Source organism: Ascaphus truei, unplaced genomic scaffold (genome assembly GCF_040206685.1).
Source record: "Ascaphus truei isolate aAscTru1 unplaced genomic scaffold, aAscTru1.hap1 HAP1_SCAFFOLD_687, whole genome shotgun sequence".
Lineage (NCBI taxonomy): Eukaryota > Metazoa > Chordata > Amphibia > Anura > Ascaphidae > Ascaphus > Ascaphus truei.
This window is the reverse complement of record NW_027457020.1, coordinates 29,021-47,640: the sequence shown is the minus strand read 5'-3', so window position 1 is coordinate 47,640 and position 18,620 is coordinate 29,021. Positions and strand designations below refer to the sequence as shown.

The window sequence follows — 18,620 nt, the reverse complement described above, 5'->3', positions numbered from 1 at the left end:
GCGTAATGCCGGGGAGAGCAGCCCACGCTTAGCCACGCGGCGTCAGGGGGCAGCACGAGTAAACACCCGTTTATTATCCAACAAATACACCCCCGCCCCCCAGTCACACGTCTCGGGCAGGTCTTCAACCCTGCCCTTCCCCATTAGCTCTTAGCATACACGGCTTCCACTGCAGCTAGGGATTCTGGGTAATGGGCACACACAGTGCGTCACTCTTTTGCTTCTTGTCTACGGTCCCCATATAAACGTATATGTCCAGGCGCAGATTTCCCGTTAGGCCCGGGCGTATGGCGGCGAGAATTTCCGCCCCGCGTGCGTTTGCCTATCGGGGAAAGGCCACTTCCCTCGCGCCCGGCCGCGTCCTCGCTCCCGCCCAACGTCTCCTTTTTTTAAATCCCAGCGTCAAATGAGGCCGCGCACGTTACCGACGCGGCGTCGCTACGTCAAACGGTGTCACGATGCCGCGTTACCGTGGCGCCGTGACGTCCGCGGCCTCATTTGACGCTGGGATTCCAAAGGAGACGGAGGGCGGGAGCGAGGGCGCGCGTAAGGACCTAGGGGCGGCCGCTGCCCGCCATTTTAATTGTAGTATTATCAGTGTGAGTATTGGGCCCTCTCGGCGTGCGGTGTTGTAGCCCCCCGGGGGGGGGGGGGCTACGGAGATAAACACACGCACGCCAGGGCTGGGTTATTGGGGGACGATATCTGCGCGCGCGCACTACCCGTCTCCCCGCAGGAAGCCGTGCTGTACCTGGGAAGGGCCATTCACGCCAACGGGCTTTAGGCGTAGCACCGTTTAGCAAATCTGGGCCTGCAGGGTTGTGTTTGAGACTGTAATGATGGATTTGCGCCTCTTCCCTGTCCTCCCAAAGACAGGGGGGATCCGGGGGGGGGACACAGGGAAAAAATAAATAAAATGCAGCAACCTAAAGAAGAGAGAGACGCTTTAACCCCCGCACGTCGAGGGGCTGTGTGTGGGGGTGTGTGTGTGTGTGGGGGAGGGGCTGTGTGTGTGGGGGTGGGGGTGGGGGGGAGAGTCTGTGTGTGGGGGGGACTGGCTGTGTGTGGGGGTGTGTGTGTGTGTGGGGGGGAGGGGCTGTGTGTATGTGGGGGTGTGGGGGGGCTGTGTGTGTTGGGAGGTGTGTGTGTGGGGGGGAGAGTCTGTGTGTGGGGGGGACGGGCTGTGGGGGTGGGGGTGGGGGTGTGTGTGTGTGGGGGGGGGGGGAGGGGCTGTGTTTGGATGTGTGTGTGGGGGAGGGGCTGTGTGTGTGGGTGTGTGGGTGTGTGAGGGGAGGGGGTGTGGGTGTGGGTGTGTGTGGGTGGGGGGAGGGGCTGTGTGTGTGTCTTATTTCGGAAGGCTGTGAGCGGGGGCTGTATGTGTGTTGGAGCACTGTGTGTATATTTGGAATGTGTGTGTGGGGCTGTGTGTGTGAGCGGGATGTGTGTGTGAGAGGGGATGTGTGTGAGAGGGGATGTGTGTGTGAGCGGGATGTGTGTGGGGGGATGTGTGTGAGCGGAATGTGTGTGTGGGACTGTGTGTGAGAGGAATGTGTGTGAGAGGGGATGTGTGTGTGAGCGGGATGTGTGTGAGAGGGGATGTGTGTGTGAGCGGAATGTGTGTGTGGGGCTGTGTGTGTGAGCGGAATGTGTGTGTGGGGCTGTGTGTGAGAGGGGATGTGTGTGTGAGCGGAATGTGTGTGTGGGGCTGTGTGTGGGGCTGTGTGTGTAAGCGGGATGTGTGTGAGAGGGGATGTGTGTGTGAGCGGAATGTGTGTGTGGGGCTGTGTGTGAGCGGGATGTGTGTGTGTGGGGATGTGTGTGTGAGCGGGATGTGTGTGTGAGCGGGATGTGTGTGAGCGGAATGTGTGTGTGGGGGTGTGTGTGTGAGCGGAATGTGTGTGTGGGGCTGTGTGTGAGCGGGATGTGTGTGTGGGGCTGTGTGTGAGAGGGGATGTGTGTGTGAGCGGAATGTGTGTGTGGGGCTGTGTGTGGGGCTGTGTGTGTAAGCGGGATGTGTGTGTGGGGCTGTGTGTGAGAGGGGATGTGTGTGTGAGCGGAATGTGTGTGTGGGGCTGTGTGTGGGGCTGTGTGTGTAAGCGGGATGTGTGTGAGAGGGGATGTGTGTGTGAGCGGAATGTGTGTGTGAGGCTGTGTGTGAGCGGGATGTGTGTGTGTGGGGCTGTGTGTGAGCGGGATGTGTGTGTGAGCGGGATGTGTATGAGAGGGGCTGTGTGTGTGAGCGGAATGTGTGTGTGGGGGTGTGTGTGAGCGGGATGTGTGTGTGGGGCTGTGTGTGTGTGTGGGGCTGTGTGTGTGAGCGGGATGTGTGTGTGAGCGGGATGTGTGTATATATTTGGGGGATGTGTGTGTGGGGGGGAGAGTCTGTGTGTGTGGAGGTGTGTGTGTGGGGGGGAGGGGCTGTGTGTGTGTGTGTGTGGGGGGGGGGCTGTGTGTGGGTGTGTGTGGGGGGAGGGGCTGTGTGTGTGTGGGTGTGTGTGTGGGGGGAGGGGCTGTGTGTGTCTTATTTCGGGAGGCTGTGAGGGGGGGCTGTATGTGTGTTGGAGCACTGTGTGTATATTTGGAATGTGTGTGGGGCTGTGTGTGTGAGCGGGATGTGTTTGTGTATATATTTGGGGGATGTGTGTGTGTGTGCTGTGGGAAAATCTTATCTTGGAGTGTGTTGCATCTACACAATGTGAATAATGCTATTAAGTGCGCATTGTGTGAGTAAGTGTGCATTGTGTAAGTGTACATTGTGTGATTACGTGTGCATTGTGTGAGTAAGTGCGCATTGTGTTAGTAAGTGCGCATTGTGTGAGTAAGTGTGCATTGTGTGAGTAAGTGCGCATTGTGTGAGTAAGTGTGCATTGTGTGAGTAAGTGTACATTGTGTGATTACGTGTGCATTGTGTGAGTAAGTGTGCATTGTGTGAGTAAGTGTGCATTGTGTGAGTAAGTGTGCATTGTGTGAGTAAGTGTACATTGTGTGAGTAAGTGTGCATTGTGTGAGTAAGTGTACATTGTGTGATTACGTGTGCATTGTGTGAGTAAGTGTGCATTGTGTGAGTAAGTGTGCATTGTGTGATTACGTGTGCATTGTGTGAGTAAGTGTGCATTGTGTGAGTAAGTGCGCATTGTGTGAGTAAGTGGGCATTGTGTGATTACGTGTGCATTGTGTGAGTAAGTGTGCATTGTGTGAGTAAGTGTGCATTGTGTGAGTAAGTGTGCATTGTGTGAGTAAGTGCGCATTGTGTGAGTAAGTGCGCATTGTGTGAGTAAGTGCGCATTGTGTGAGTAAGTGCGCATTGTGTGAGTAAGTGCGCATTGTGTGAGTAAGTGCGCATTGTGTGAGTAAGTGTGCATTGTGTGAGTAAGTGCGCATTGTGTGAGTAAGTGCGCATTGTGTGAGTAAGTGCGCATTGTGTGAGTAAGTGCGCATTGTGTGAGTAAGTGCGCATTGTGTGAGTAAGTGCGCATTGTGTGAGTAAGTGTACATTACGTTAATGACTGTATACGTGTTTATCTCTCACGTGGGCGTTGGAGTAATGTATCTGTAAGGTGCCCCGGTGTGAATCTGCGGGGTGGCAGCTGGGTGCTAGCGTCGTGAGACCGCGGCTTAGGGGGTGTTAGTTGTGTCAGACGTAAACCTATCTGCAGAATATAGAATATTCTTATTAAACACTACAATATATTCCTCAAACGTTATAGGAGGTAACTCTGTAACTATGCCCCGTCTCTGTCCCCTCATCCCTGTCACCTCTGTAACTATGCACCGTCTCTGTCTCACAGCATCCTCTGCTGGGACTGTCCCCTCATCCCTGTCACCTCTGTAACTATGCACCGTCTCTGTCCTACAGCATCCTCTGCTGGGACTGTCCCCTCATCTCTGTCCCCTCATCCCTGTCACCTCTGTAACTATGCACCGTCTCTGTCTCACAGCATCCTCTGCTGGGACTGTCCCCTCATCCCTGTCACCTCTGTAACTAAGCACCGTCTCTGTCCCACAGCATCCTCTGCTGGGACTGTCCCCTCATCTCTGTCCCCTCATCTCTGTCACCTCTGTAACTATGCACCGTCTCTGTCTCACAGCATCCTCTGCTGGGACTGTCCCCTCATCCCTGTCACCTCATCTCTGTCACCTCTGTAACTATGCCCCGTCTCTGTCCCACAGCATCCTCTGCTGGGACTGTCCCCTCATCCCTGTCCCCTCATCTCTGTCACCTCTGTAACTATGCCCCGTCTCTGTTTCACAGCATCCTCTGCTGGGACTGTCCCCTCATCCCTGTCACCTCTGTAACTATGCACCGTCTCTGTCCCACAGCATCTTCTGCTGGGACTGTCCCCTCATCCCTGTCACCTCTGTAACTATGCACCGTCTCTGTCCCACAGCATCCTCTGCTGGGACTGTCCCCTCATCCCTGTCACCTCATCTCTGTCACCTCTGTAACTATGCCCCGTCTCTGTCCCACAGCATCCTCTGCTGGGACTGTCCCCTCATCCCTGTCCCCTCATCTCTGTCACCTCTGTAACTATGCCCCGTCTCTGTCTCACAGCATCCTCTGCTGGGACTGTCCCCTCATCCCTGTCCCCTCATCCCTGTCACCTCTGTAACTATGCACCGTCTCTGTCCCACAGCATCTTCTGCTTGGACTGTCCCCTCATCCCTGTCACCTCTGTAACTATGCACCGTCTCTGTCCCACAGCATCTTCTGCTTGGACTGTCCCCTCATCCCTGTCACCTCTGTAACTATGCACCGTCTCTGTCCCACAGCATCTTCTGCTGGGACTGTCCCCTAATCTCTGTCACCTCTGTAACTATGCACCGTCTCTGTCCCACAGCATCCTCTGCTGGGACTGTCCCCTCATCTCTGTCCCCTCATCTCTGTCACCTCTGTAACTATGCACCGTCTCTGTCCCACAGCATCTTCTGCTGGGACTGTCCCCTCATCTCTGTCACCTCTGTAACTATGCACCGTCTCTGTCCCACAGCATCCTCTGCTGGGACTGTCCCCTCATCCCTGTCACCTCATCTCTGTCACCTCTGTAACTATGCCCCGTCTCTGTCCCACAGCATCCTCTGCTGGGACTGTCCCCTCATCTCTGTCCCCTCTGTAACTATGCCCCGTCTCTGTCCCACAGCATCCTCTGCTGGGACTGTCCCCTCATCTCTGTCACCTCATCCCTGTCACCTCTGTAACTATGCCCCGTCTCTGTCCCACAGCATCTTCTGCTGGGACTGTCCCCTCATCTCTGTCACCTCTGTAACTATGCACCGTCTCTGTCCCACAGCATCCTCTGCTGGGACTGTCCCCTCATCCCTGTCACCTCTGTAACTATGCACCGTCTCTGTCCCACAGCATCTTCTGCTGGGACTGTCCCCTCATCTCTGTCACCTCATCTCTGTCACCTCTGTAACTATGCACCGTCTCTGTCCCACAGCATCCTCTGCTGGGACTGTCCCCTCATCTCTGTCCCCTCATCTCTGTCACCTCTGTAACTATGCACCGTCTCTGTCTCACAGCATCCTCTGCTGGGACTGTCCCCTCATCCCTGTCACCTCATCTCTGTCACCTCTGTAACTATGCCCCGTCTCTGTCTCACAGCATCCTCTGCTGGGACTGTCCCCTCATCCCTGTCCCCTCATCCCTGTCACCTCTGTAACTATGCCCCGTCTCTGTCCCACAGCATCCTCTGCTGGGACTGTCCCCTCATCTCTGTCCCCTCATCTCTGTCACCTCTGTAACTAAGCACCGTCTCTGTCCCACAGCATCTTCTGCTGGGACTGTCCCCTAATCTCTGTCACCTCTGTAACTATGCACCGTCTCTGTCCCACAGCATCTTCTGCTGGGACTGTCCCCTCATCTCTGTCACCTCATCTCTGTCACCTCTGTAACTATGCACCGTCTCTGTCCCACAGCATCTTCTGCTGGGACTGTCCCCTCATCCCTGTCACCTCATCTCTGTCCCCTCATCCCTGTCACCTCTGTAACTATGCCCCGTCTCTGTCCCACATCATCTTCTGCTGGGACTGTCCCCTCATCTCTGTCACCTCTGTAACTATGCCCCGTCTCTGTCCCGCAGCATCTTCTGCTGGGACTGTCCCCTCATCTCTGTCACCTCATCCCTGTCACCTCATCTCTGTCCCCTCATCCCTGTCACCTCTGTAACTATGCCCCGTCTCTGTCCCACATCATCTTCTGCTGGGACTGTCCCCTCATCTCTGTCACCTCTGTAACTATGCACCGTCTCTGTCCCACAGCATCTTCTGCTGGGACTGTCCCCTCATCTCTGTCACCTCATCCCTGTCACCTCATCTCTGTCCCCTCATCCCTGTCACCTCTGTAACTATGCCCCGTCTCTGTCCCACATCATCTTCTGCTGGGACTGTCCCCTCATCTCTGTCACCTCTGTAACTATGCCCCGTCTCTGTCCCACATCATCTTCTGCTGGGACTGTCCCCTCATCTCTGTCACCTCTGTAACTATGCCCTGTCTCTGTCCCGCAGCATCTTCTGCTGGGACTGTCCCCTCATCTCTGTCCCCTCATCCCTGTCACCTCTGTAACTATGCCCCGTCTCTGTCCCACATCATCTTCTGCTGGGACTGTCCCCTCATCTCTGTCACCTCTGTAACTATGCCCCGTCTCTGTCCCACATCATCTTCTGCTGGGACTGTCCCCTCATCTCTGTCACCTCTATAACTATGCACCGTCTCTGTCCCACAGCATCTTCTGCTGGGACTGTCCCCTCATCCCTGTCACCTCATCTCTGTCCCCTCATCCCTGTCACCTCTGTAACTATGCACCGTCTCTGTCCCACAGCACCTTCTGCTGGGACTGTCCCCTCATCTCTGTCCCCTCATCCCTGTCACCTCTGTAACTATGCACCATCTCTGTCTCACAGCACCTTCTGCTGGGACTGTCCCCTCATCCCTGTCACCTCTGTAACTATGCACCGTCTCTGTCCCACAGCATCTTCTGCTGGGACTGTCCCCTCATCCCTGTCACCTCATCTCTGTCACCTCATCTCTGTCACCTCATCCCTGTCACCTCTGTAACTCTGCACGGTCTCTTTTTTTTTTTATCTGGAGAGTGCTGGGGGCCCTTTCTTTGTTATATATATTATATATACAGTATATATATATATATCTGGATGTATCCGTGCAGAATATTTCCTCGCGGTTCCCCAGGTGGGGCGTACCCCGAACACGCAGAATAATAAGGGGATCGGGAACCCCACCACACGCCCCTTTTATTTGTTTTTCAAACACCGGATCTTAATGGCATTTTCTTTTGTGATTTTTATTAGCAACCAAACTACTGGAGCTTTAAGGTCAGTATCCGTCCTCCCGCACGCCTTGCGCTGGGTGCATGCGCTTGTCACACTGCGTGCGAGTTGCGTCTGTCCTGTGGGGTTCTCCCTCCCGAGGGGCGTGGGGGGGGGGGCTCTTGTTTGTGCATTATAGCCGGATAGCGGCGTTAACCCCTTCACTTCCCTGTCACCCGAGGCTTTTATAGGGGGATGATCCATATTTGCTGATGTTTTCTGCGAGGCCGCGTCTGTGTTCTTGGCGTGGCCGCGTTCCCGAGAAGCAAAAGGTGGCGCTGTGAGTTCTCATCTGCACGTCGTTACCCAGAATCCCTTTCCGTGTACGCTAAGAGATAATGGGGAAGGGCTTGCAGACCTGTCCGCGGCGGCGATTCTAGTAAGTGCGCCGCGCGAGCAAACTGCGGCAGCTCTTATCGGTCCGGCCGCAGTGCGCGCTTGCCCGCACGCGATGAGGCGTGACCGCGCGGCAGGTTTTTGAAAAGACCAAATCATTTTTTTTTTTTTGTTTTTTTCGTGTCACGGCCCGCGTCACGCGAGCGGTTCAGCCAACGCGGGGGGGGCGTACCAGCTTGGTGACGCCTGCGCCACGCCTCCATCAAAAAAGAGCACACGTCGCTCGGGCGACAGGCGCGCAGGACGCGCAATAAACGCAGCTGGAGGCGCGTGACCGGTGCTCACACCGCGGGGTTTGTATGTGTTGTGTATCAGTATTTGCATCACAAGCGACTTTGTGATTGATACACTGGACTGACAGTGTCTCTGGGTTAAGCGCGCACAGATCCAGTGCTTGGTTCTGTTCTGGTTGGACCTCCGCCGGGCCGCTGAGCAGGACGCGGTTTTCCTGCGGTCGAATGAAAGACTTGCTGGTTACTGAGCGGCGGAGAGTGCCGGGGAGGTGTGTGCTTGGGGATTTGGGGAGTGAAGCGCGCGCCTGTGTTGTGAGCTGCCGGTTACTTGGTTACTAGTCGCAGGATGATGTGAGTAAACACGCAGCTGTCAGCTTTGCAAACAGTAGCAGAGGGGGGGGGGGGAGAGAGCGCGGGGAGAGAGCGGTGAGCGCGGGGGGAGAGCGAGTGCTTGGGGATTTGTCAGAGCTCGCCCAGCACAGACATTGAGGGAGACTCGTATGTATATGTTTATTTATATGGCGGACACGCGGTGTATAGTAATATAGCACAGAATGGGAATAATCGCCAACACAAAAGGAGGAGGAGCCCCTGCCCCGCAGAGCTCACACTCTAAGTGGTAAGAACGTACAGAGACAGGAGGAGGGTGTGCTGGTCAGTGCGTCTGCAGGGGGCCACAGGCGAGGTATGGGCCAGCGGAGCTACCCTTATGCTGCATTACTGCGGTGGGTTGTAAGATAGGGGGATAGAGAGGGTGCTAGTCGGGTATTGAGGGGAAGGGCATTCCAGAGGTGCGGGGCAGTTGGTGAGAGAGGTTTAAGGCGGGAGAGGGCTTTAGATACAAAGGGGGAGAGAGAAGACATCCTTGAGCAGAACGCAAGAGTGGGGATGGTGCATAACGAGAAATTAGGGCTGAGATGTAAGGAGGGGCAGAGGGGGGTATAGTGAGATATTAGGGTGATATGTAAGGAGGGGCAGAGGAGGGTATAGTGAGATATTAGGGTGATATGTAAGGAGGGGCAGAGGAGGGTATAGTGAGATATTAGGGTGATATGTAAGGAGGGGCAGAGGAATGTATAGTGAGATATTAGGGTGAGATGTAAGGAGGGGCAGAGGAGGGTATAGTGAGATATAAGGGTGAGATGTAAGGAGGGGCAGAGGAGGGTATAGTGAGATATTAGGGTGAGATGTAAGGAGGGACAGAGGAGGGTATAGTGAGATATAAGGGTGAGATGTAAGGAGGGGCAGAGGAGGGTATAGTGAGATATTAGGGTGAGATGTAAGGAGGGGCAGAGGAGGGTATAGTGAGATATTAGGGTGAGATGTAAGGCGGGACAGAGGAGGGTATAGTGAGATATTAGGGTGAGATATAAGGAGGGGCAGAGGAGGGTATAGTGAGATATTAGAGTGAGATGTAAGGAGGGGCAGAGGAGGGTATAGTGAGATATTAGGGGGAGATGTAAGGAGGGGCAGAGGAGGGTATAGTGAGATATTACGGGTGAGATGTAAGGAGGGGCAGAGGAGGGTATAGTGAGATATTAGGGGGAGATGTAAGGAGGGGCAGAGGATTGTATAGTGAGAAATTAGGGCTGAGATGTAAGGGGGGGGCAGAGGAGGGTATAGTGAGATGTAAGGGGGGGGGCAGAGGCGGCTCTAGTGAGATATTAGGGGGAGATGTAAGGAGGGGCAGAGGGGGGTATAGTGAGATATTAGGGTGAGATGTAAGGCGGGACAGAGGAGGATATAGTGAGATATTAGGGTGAGATGTAAGGCGGGACAGAGGAGGCTATAGTGAGATATTAGGGTGAGATGTAAGGCGGGACAGAGGAGGGTATAGTGAGATATTAGGGTGAGATGTAAGGAGGGGCAGAGGAGGGTATAGTGAGATATTAGGGTGAGATGTAAGGAGGTGCAGAGGAGGCTATAGTGAGATATTAGGGTGAGATGTAAGGAGGGGCAGAGGGGGGTATAGTGAGATATTAGGGTGAGATGTAAGGAGGGGCAGAGGGGGGTATAGTGAGATATTAGGGGGAGATGTAAGGAGGGGCAGAGGGGGGTATAGTGAGAAATTAGGGTGAGATTTAAGGCGGGACAGAGGGGGGTATAGTGAGATATTAGGGGGAGATGTAAGGAGGGGCAGAGGGGGGTATAGTGAGATATTAGGGTGAGATGTAAGGAGGGGCAGAGGGGGGTATAGTGAGATATTAGGGTGAGATGTAAGGAGGGGCAGAGGGGGGTATAGTGAGATATTAGGGTGAGATGTAAGGAGGGGCAGAGGGGGGTATAGTGAGATATTAGGGTGAGATGTAAGGAGGGGCAGAGGGGGGTATAGTGAGATATTAGGGGGAGATGTAAGGAGGGGCAGAGGGGGGTATAGTGAGAAATTAGGGTGAGATTTAAGGCGGGACAGAGGAGGCTATAGTGAGATATTAGGGTGAGATGTAAGGCGGGACAGAGGAGGCTATAGTGAGATATTAGGGTGAGATGTAAGGAGGGGCAGAGGGGGGTATAGTGAGATATTAGGGTGAGATGTAAGGAGGGGCAGAGGGGGGTATAGTGAGATATTAGGGTGAGATGTAAGGAGGGAATGTGATACATCTCATTATAATCTGTGCCCCATGTAACTCCCCCCAACTTCTCCTACTGACTCTCCCCAAGGTGCAAGCTGGGACAGAGACGCAGAATGTGATACATCTCATTATAATCTGTGCACCATGTAACTCTCCCCAACTCCTCCTACTGATAACCCCCAAGGTGCAAGCTGGGACAGAGACACAGAATGTGATACATCTCATTATAATCTGTGCACCATGTAACTCCCCCAACTCCTCCTACTGACTCTCCCCAAGGTGCATGCTGGGACAGAGACGCAGAATGTGATACATCTCATTACAATCTGTGCACCATGTAACTCCCCCCCAACTCCTCCTACTGACTCTCCCCAAGGTGCATGCTGGGACAGAGATGCAGAATGTGATACATCTCATTATAATCTGTGCCCCATGTAACTCCCCCAACTCCTCCTACTGACTCCCCCCAAGGTGCAGGCTGGGGCAGAGACGCAGAATGTGATACATCTCATTATAATCTGTGCCCCATGTAACTCCCCCCAACTCCTCCTACTGACTCTCCCCAAGGTGCAAGCTGGGGCAGAGACGCAGAATGTGATACATCTCATTATAATCTGTGCACCATGTAACTCCCCCAACTCCTCCTACTGACTCTCCCCAAGGTGCATGCTGGGGCAGAGACGCAGAATGTGATACATCTCATTATAATCTGTGCCCCATGTAACTCCCCCCAACTTCTCCTACTGACTCTCCCCAAGGTGCATGCTGGGGCAGAGACGCAGAATGTGATACATCTCATTATAATCTGTGCCCCATGTAACTCCCCCAACTCCTCCTACTGACTCTCCCCAAGGTGCAAACTGGGGCAGAGACGCAGAATGTGATACATCTCATTATAATCGGTGCCCATGTAACTCCCCCCAACTCCTCCTACTGACTCTCCCCAAGGTGCATTCTGGGACAGAGACAGAATGTGATACATCTCATTATAATCTGTGCCCCATGTAACTCCCCCAACTTCTCCTACTGACTCTCCCCAAGGTGCAAGCTGGGGCAGAGACACAGAATGTGATAGATCTCATTATAATCTGTGCCCCATGTAACTCCCCCCAACTCCTCCTACTGACTCTCCCCAAGGTGCAAGCTGGGGCAGAGACGCAGAATGTGATACATCTCATTATAATCTGTGCCCCATGTAACTCCCACCAACTCCTCCTACTGACTCTCCCCAAGGTGCAAGCTGGGACAGAGACGCAGAATGTGATACATCTCATTATAATCTGTGCCCCATGTAACTCCCCCAACTCCTCCTACTGACTCTCCCCAAGGTGCAAGCTGGGACAGAGACGCAGAATGTGATACATCTCATTATAATCTGTGCACCATGTAACTCCCCCAACTCCTCCTACTGACTCTCCCCAAGGTGCAAGCTGGGGCAGAGACACAGAATGTGATACATCTCATTATAATCTGTGCAACATGTAACTCCCCCCCAACTCCTCCTACTGACTCTCCCCAAGGTGCAAGCTGGGACAGAGACGCAGAATGTGATACATCTCATTATAATCTGTGCCCCATGTAACTCCCCCCAACTCCTCCTACTGACTCTCCCCAAGGTGCATGCTGGGGCAGAGACGCAGAATGTGATACATCTCATTATAATCTGTGCACCATGTAACTCCCCCCAACTCCTCCTACTGACTCTCCCCAAGGTGCAAGCTGGGGCAGAGACGCAGAATGTGATACATCTCATTATAATCGGTGCCCATGTAACTCCCCCCAACTCCTCCTACTGACTCTCCCCAAGGTGCATTCTGGGACAGAGACACAGAATGTGATACATCTCATTATAATCTGTGCCCCATGTAACTCCCCCAACTTCTCCTACTGACTCTCCCCAAGGTGCAAGCTGGGGCAGAGACACAGAATGTGATACATCTCATTATAATCTGTGCCCCATGTAACTCCCCCCAACTCCTCCTACTGACTCTCCCCAAGGTGCAAGCAGGGGCAGAGACACAGAATGTGATACATCTCATTATAATCTGTGCAACATGTAACTCCCCCCCAACTCCTCCTACTGACTCTCCCCAAGGTGCATGCTGGGGCAGAGACGCAGAATGTGATACATCTCATTATAATCTGTGCCCCATGTAACTCCCCCCAACTCCTCCTACTGACGCTCCCCAAGGTGCAAGCTGGGACAGAGACGCAGAATGTGATACATCTCATTATAATCTGTGCCCCATGTAACTCCCCCCAACTCCTCCTACTGACTCTCCCCAAGGTGCAAGCTGGGGCAGAGACGCAGAATGTGATGCATCCCATTATAATCTGTGCACCATGTATCTCCTCCTACTGACTCTCCCCAAGGTGCATGCTGGGACAGAGACACAGAATGTGATACATCTCATTATAATCTGTGCCCCATGTAACTCCCCCAACTCCTCCTACTGACTCTCCCCAAGGTGCATGCTGGGGCAGAGACGCAGAATGTGATACATCTCATTATAATCTGTGCCCCATGTAACTCCCCCCTAACTCCTCCTACAATTAAAAAAATGTTTTTATTATTATTAAATGAAAAGATATGGCAAAAATAGTTTTCTATGTCCTTGAAGAATAGATTAGCCCCCATTAAGCACGTTCGCTGACTTCCTGCTGGGGTCCCCGGGCGCTAGGCGGTGGGGTATGGGGTGTCCTCTTTCCCAGCTCCTGACCAGGCTCGGGTTAGCAGTCACGCCCGTTATGTCAGGGTGAGAAATTCACAGCTACCCCGGTCTTCCTGATTTTCAGACGAGGAGCTCGCGGCACACACAGAACTCGCAGCCGGGCCTGGCCGATCAGGCGGCCAAACTGTCCTTCGCCTCAGCCGAATCCCTGGAGACCATGTCCGAAGCTGAGCTGCCGCTGGGGTTCAACAGGATGAATCGTTTCCGGCAGAGCCTGCCCCTGTCCCGCTCCACAAGCCAAACCAAGCTGCGCTCCCCAGGTATGTGCCCGTCCGCGTTCCGCTGCCCAGGTATGTGCCCGGCCGCGTTCCGCTGCCCAGGTATGTGCCCGTCCGCGTTCCGCTGCCCAGGTATGTGCCCGTCCGCGTTCCGCTGCCCAGGTATGTGCCCGTCCGCGTTCCGCTGCCCAGGTATGTGCCCGTCCGCGTTCCGCTGCCCAGGTATGTGCCCAGCTGTGTTCCGCTGCCCAGGTATGTGCCCGTCCGCGTTCCGCTGCCCAGGTATGTGCCCGTCCGCGTTCCGCTGCCCAGGTATGTGCCCAGCTGTGTTCCGCTCCCCAGGTATGTGCCCGGCCGCGTTCTGCTCCCCAGGTATGTGCCCGGCCGCGTTCCGATGCCCAGGTATGTGCCCAGCTGCGTTCCGCTCCCCTGGTATGTGCCCGGCCGCGTTCCGCTGCCCAGGTATATGCCCGGCCGCGTTCCGCTGCCCAGGTATGTGCCCAGCCGCGTTCCGCTCCCCAGGTATGTGCCCAGCTGCGTTCCGCTCCCCAGGTATGTGCCCAGCCGCGTTCCGCTCCCCAGGTATGTGCCCGGCCGCTTTCCGCTCCCCAGGTATGTGCCCAGCCGCGTTCCGCTCCCCAGGTATGTGTCCAGCCGCGTTCCGCTCTCCTGGTATGTGCCCAGCTGCGTTCCGCTCCCCAGGTATGTGCCCAGCCGCATTCCGCTCCCCAGGTATGTGCCCAGCCGCGTTCCGCTCCCCAGGTATGTGCCCAGCTGCGTTCCGGTCCCCAGGTATGTGCCCAGCTGCGTTCCGCTCCCCAGGTATGTGCCCAGCCGCGTTCCGCTCCCCAGGTATGTGCCCAGCCGCGTTCCGCTCCCCAGGTATGTGCCCAGCCGCGTTCCGCTCCCCAGGTATGTGCCCAGCTGCGTTCCCATTTGAAAGCATAAACCCTCCCCACCCGCACAGATGCTTTCCACTTCTGTACGTTGCACAACAAACTCCACTTGAGTTTATAGAATGGGAAATAATATTATAAGGATGACTCCCTTGTGGCTGCCTTGGACGGCAGTGACCTGTGTTCCTTCTGTCCCCAGGTGTCCTGTTCCTGCAGTTTGGGGATGAGACGAGGCGTGTGCACATCACCCATGAGATCAGCAGCATGGACACGCTACATGCACTCATCGTGCACATATTTCCGCAGAAGCTCACCATGGGGATGCTGAAATCCCACAACACGGCCATCCTGATCAAGGACGAGTCCCGGAACGTCTTCTACGAACTGGAGGATGTCAGGTAGGAATGTTTGACTATCCAGATGTGCAAGTGACACCTATTGATGTAAAAGTGACACCCTGTGCCAACTGGTGCCCCAATGTGGCTTTGCTACTGGCGCCCAACATGGGACCTCAATGTGGCTCTGCTACTGGCGCCCAACATGGGACCTCAATGTGGCTCTGCTACTGGCGCCCAGTACGGGACCTCGATGTGTCTGTGCTACTGGCGCCCAGCACGGGACCTCAATGTGGCTCTGCTACTGGCGCCCAGCATGGGACCTCAATGTGGCTCTGCTACTGGCGCCCAGCATGGGACCTCAATGTGGCTCTGCTGCTGGCGCCCAGCATGGGACCTCGATGTGTCTGTGCTTCTGGCGCCCAGCACGGGACCTCAATGTGGCTCTGCTACTGGCGCCCAGCATGGGACCTCGATGTGTCTGTGCTACTGGCGCCCAGAACGGGACCTCAATGTGGCTCTGCTACTGGCGCCCAGCACGGGACCTCAATGTGGCTCTGCTACTGGCGCCCAGCATGGGACCTCAATGTGGCTCTGCTACTGGCACCCAGCACGGGACCTCAATGTGGCTCTGCTACTGGCGCCCAGCACGGGACCTCAATGTGGCTCTGCTACTGGCGCCCAGCATGGGACCTCGATGTGTCTGTGCTACTAGCGCCCAGCACGGGACCTCAATGTGGCTCTGCTACTGGCGCCCAGCATGGGACCTCGATCTGTCTGTGCTACTGGCGCCCAGCACGGGACCTCAATGTGGCTCTGCTACTGGCGCCCAGCACGGGACCTCAATGTGGCTCTGCTACTGGCGCCCAGCATGGGACCTCAATGTGGCTCTGCTACTGGCACCCAGCACGGGACCTCAATGTGGCTCTGCTACTGGCACCCAACACGGGACCTCAATGTGGCTCTGCTACTGGCGCCCAGCATGGGACCTCAATGTGGCTCTGCAACTGGCGCCCAGCACGGGACCTCAATGTGGCTCTGCTACTGGCGCCCCGCGCGGGACCTCAGTGTGGCTCTGCTACTGGCGACCAGCACGGGACCTCAATGTGGCTCTGCTACTGGCGCCCAGCATGGGACCTCAATGTGGCTCTGCTACTGGCGCCCCGCGCGGGACCTCAATGTGGCTCTGCTACTGGCGCCCAGCACGGGACCTCGATGTGTCTGTGCTACTGGCGCCCAGCACGGGACCTCAATGTGGCTCTGCTACTGGCGCCCAGCACGGGACCTCAATGTGGCTCTGCTACTGGCGCCCAGCACGGGACCACGATGTGGCTCTGCTACTGGCGCCCAGCACGGGACCTCAATGTAGCTCTGCTACTGGCACCCAGCACGGGACCTCAATGTGGCTCTGCTACTGGCGCCCAGCACGGGACCTCAATGTGGCTCTGCTACTGGCGCCCCGCGCGGGACCTCAATGTGGCTCTGCTACTGGCGCCCAGCACGGGACCTCGATGTGGCTCTGCTACTGGCGCCCAGCATGGGACCTCAATGTGTCTGTGCTACTAGCGCCCCGCGCGGGACCTCAATGTGGCTCTGCTACTGGCGCCCAGCACGGGACCTCAATGTGTCTGTGTTACTGGCGCCCAGCACGGGACCTCAATGTGGCTCTGCTACTAGCGCCCCGCGCGGGACCTCAATGTGGCTCTGCTACTGGCGCCCAGCACGGGACCTCAATGTGGCTCTGCTACTGGCGCCCAGCACGGGACCTCGATGTGTCTGTGCTACTGGCGCCCAGCACGGGACCTCGATGTGTCTGTGCTACTGGCGCCCAGCACGGGACCTCAATGTGGCTCTGCTACTAGCGCCCCGCGCGGGACCTCAATGTGGCTCTGCTACTGGCGCCCAGCACGGGACCTCAATGTGTCTGTGCTACTGGCGCCCAGCACGGGACCTCAATGTGGCTCTGCTACTGGCGCCCAGCACGGGACCTCGATGTGTCTGTGCTACTGGCGCCCAGCACGGGACCTCAATGTGTCTGTGCTACTGGCGCCTCTCGCGGGACCTCAATGTGGCTCTGCTACTGGCGCCCAGCAGGGGACCTCAATGTGTCTGTGCTACTGGCGCCCAGCAGGGGACCTCAATGTGTCTGTGCTACTGGCGCCCAGCAGGGGACCTCAATATGTCTGTGCTACTGGTGCCCACGCGGGACCTCGATGTGGCTCTGCTACTGGCGCCCAGCACGGGACCTCAATGTGTCTGTGCTACTGGCGCCCAGCACGGGACCTCGATGTGTCTGTGCTACTGGCGCTTCTCGCGGGACCTCAATGTGACTCTGCTACTGGCGCCCAGCACGGGACCTCAATGTGTCTGTGCTACTGGCGCCCACGCGGGACCTTGATGTGGCTCTGCTACTGGCGCCCAGCAGGGTACCTCAATGTGTCTGTGCTACTGGCGCCCAGCAGGGGACCTCAATGTGTCTGTGCTACTGGCGCCCAGCACGGGACCTCAATGTGTCTGTGCTACTGGCGCCCAGCACAGGACCTCGATGTGTCTGTGCTACTGGCGCCCACGCGGGACCTCGATGTGGCTCTGCTACTGGCGCCTCTCGCGGGACCTCGATGTGTCTGTGCTACCGGCGCCCAGCACAGGACCTCGATGTGGCTCTGCTACTGGCGCCTCTCGCGGGACCTCGATGTGGCTCTGCTACTGGCGCCTCTCGCGGGACCTCGATGTGTCTGTGCTACCGATGCATCTCTCTCTTTGTTAGTATTGTTATTTTTTTTCTCCTTCTTGCAGAGACATCCAGGACCGAAGTATTATAAAGATCTATCGGAAGGAGCCGATTTATTCCTCATTCCCTGCGCAGCACATCACCAACGGGGACGTGAGAGTAAGCGGAAAAGGCCGCTGGTCAGACTGCTGTCACCGGCTGTGGCTGGGTCTGGGCTGGGAGCTGGAAGTAGGTGCCAGCGATTGCTCCCAGCCCAGAAGCCTCTGCGTGTGCCTGAGACGTGCGGGGTGTATGTGTTACCGGCTCAGAATCCTCTGCGTGTGCCTGAGACGTGCGGGGTGTATGTGTTCCCAGCCCAGAAGCCTCTGCGTGTGCCTGAGACGTGGGGGTGTATGTGTTCCCGGCCCAGACTCCTCTGCGTGTGCCTGAGACGTGAGGGGTGTATGTGTTCCCGGCCCAGAATCCTCTGCGTGTGCCTGAGACGTGGGGGGTGTATGTGTTCCTGGCCCAGACTCCTCTGCGTGTGCCTGAGACGTGAGGGGTGTATGTGTTCCCGCCTCAGAAGCCTCTGCGTGTGCCTGAGACGTGGGCGTGTATGTGTTCCCAGCCCAGAATCCTCTGCGTGTGCCTGAGACGTGAGGGGTGTATGTGTTCCCAGCCCAGAAGCCTCTGCGTGTGCCTGAGACGTGAGGGGTGTATGTGTTCCCAGCCCAGAAGCCTCTGCGTGTGCCTGAGACGTGCGGGGTGTATGTGTTCCCAGCCCAGAATCCTCTGCGTGTGCCTGAGACGTGCGGGGTGTATGTGTTCCCGGCTCAGAATCCTCTGCGTGTGCCTGAGACGTGAGGGGTGTATGTGTTCCCGGCCCAGAATCCTCTGCGTGTGCCTGAGACGTGGGGGGTGTATGTGTTCCTGGCCCAGACTCCTCTGCGTGTGCCTGAGACGTGAGGGGTGTATGTGTTCCCGGCCCAGACTCCTCTGCGTGTGCCTGAGACGTGGGGGTGTATGTGTTCCCAGCCCAGAAGCCTCTGCGTGTGCCTGAGACGTGAGGGGTGTATGTGTTCCCGGCCCAGAATCCTCTGCGTGTGCCTGAGACATGGGGGGTGTATGTGTTCCCGGCCCAGACTCCTCTGCGTGTGCCTGAGACGTGAGGGGTGTATGTGTTCCCAGCCCAGAATCCTCTGCGTGT

At 56.1% G+C, this 18,620-nt stretch overlaps 1 protein-coding gene across 1 annotated transcript in view; it reads left to right on the top strand.

Moving 5' to 3' along the window:
- The window catches only part of SRCIN1 (SRC kinase signaling inhibitor 1), a gene marked incomplete at its 3' end in the record, with an annotated part of 111,590 nt that overhangs the window by 66,908 nt on the left and 26,062 nt on the right, over positions 1–18,620 (top strand). Inside the window, exons 4-7 of the mRNA XM_075584626.1 lie at positions 7,306–7,329; positions 13,319–13,514; positions 14,568–14,766; positions 17,500–17,662. Of these exons, the coding sequence (XP_075440741.1) occupies positions 7,306–7,329; positions 13,319–13,514; positions 14,568–14,766; positions 17,500–17,662 (582 nt within the window). The remainder of the gene's footprint in view (positions 1–7,305; positions 7,330–13,318; positions 13,515–14,567; positions 14,767–17,499; positions 17,663–18,620) is intronic.